This window comes from Miscanthus floridulus, chromosome 12, assembly GCF_019320115.1.
Source record: "Miscanthus floridulus cultivar M001 chromosome 12, ASM1932011v1, whole genome shotgun sequence".
Lineage (NCBI taxonomy): Eukaryota > Viridiplantae > Streptophyta > Magnoliopsida > Poales > Poaceae > Miscanthus > Miscanthus floridulus.
In genome coordinates, this window is record NC_089591.1 from 38,518,161 (window position 1) to 38,519,315 (window position 1,155).

The following is a 1,155-nucleotide window of genomic DNA, read 5'->3' on the forward strand; positions in this document are numbered from 1 at the left end:
CACAGGAACACTGTACTAGTAATTTATTCAATCACGTACAAGTCTGTAATAACACGAACATCAGAACATGTTTGTACCTGATCGACAGAACATTGTGCATGACATGCATGCTTGACACATCTACGAACACAGTGCGAGAGCCCGTGCGAGCAGACCAACATATTACATATATATATATATATATATATATATATATATATATATATATATATATATATATATATATATAGAGAGAGAGAGAGAGAGAGAGAGAGAGAGATCCAACGATACGGATGAGAGGATGGGATGTGCGTGGACGCGTTATTAACTTGGTTACTCGATCGATGCAGTGGCCAGGCGGAACACAGTGACCCTTAATCGATCAGCGGGCAGGAGAGGCCGATAGGAGGCACATCCTTGCCGCTGAGGAGGAGGCCCAAGCTGAGGGGCACGTACAAGTTGACGATGCCGGGGATGACACGGGCCCTGATGGCAGTGCACACGCAGGTGGCGGCGTCCAAGCGGGTCAGGCCCCAGAGCAGCGGGCAGCACTGCTTGTCCTCTGGCCTCGGGATAAACGGTCCCAAACCCAGCATGATCCTGACAAGGCCGTTCATCAGGTTGGCACACATTCGCAGCTTCAATGCATCGATCGGGCAGGAGGTGTCGTTCCCGGCTGGTGGCGGTGGTGGGGTACTGAGAACGGTCAGCAGCGGAGTGCTAGGCACGGTCGGTGGTGGCGGTGTGCTAGGAACAGTTGGCGGTGGGGTGCTTGGGACGGTGGGCAGCGGAGTGCTGGGTACAATTGGCGGTGGTGGTGTCCCTGGGACAGTTGGTGGTGGGTTGCTCAGTGATGGTGTGCTGGGCATGGTTGAAGGTGGTGTGCTTGGGACGGTGGGTGGTGGTGGTGTGCCGGGGACGGTTGGCGGTGGGTTGCTTGGTGGTGGTGGTGTGCTAGGGACGGTGGGCGGCAGAGTGCTTGGCACGGTCGACTGTGGTGGTGTGCTAGGGACATTTGGTGGTGGAGTGCCAGGCACGGTCGGTGGAGGCACTGTGGGTGGCGGGGTGCTTGGAATGGTGGGGGGTGGAGTGCTAGGTACGGCCGGTGGTGGTGGGGTGTTTGGGACAGTGGGAGGTGGAGTGTCGGGCACGGTCGGTGGTGGCGGTGCATTAGGG

At 56.5% G+C, this 1,155-nt stretch overlaps 1 protein-coding gene across 1 annotated transcript; it reads right to left on the bottom strand.

Moving 5' to 3' along the window:
* Window positions 1-353: 353 nt before the first annotated feature.
* LOC136495730 (pEARLI1-like lipid transfer protein 2) lies at window positions 354-848 on the bottom strand. Its single transcript, XM_066491583.1, has one exon. The coding sequence runs from the start codon at window positions 846-848 to the stop codon at window positions 354-356; it is 495 nt and encodes a 164-aa protein (XP_066347680.1).
* Between the last annotated feature and the right edge of the window lie 307 nt (window positions 849-1,155).

Coding starts and splice junctions, on each gene's coding strand:
- LOC136495730 (XM_066491583.1), bottom strand. CDS start 848: ATGCCCAGCACACCATCACTGAGCAACCCACCACCAACTGTCCCAGGG.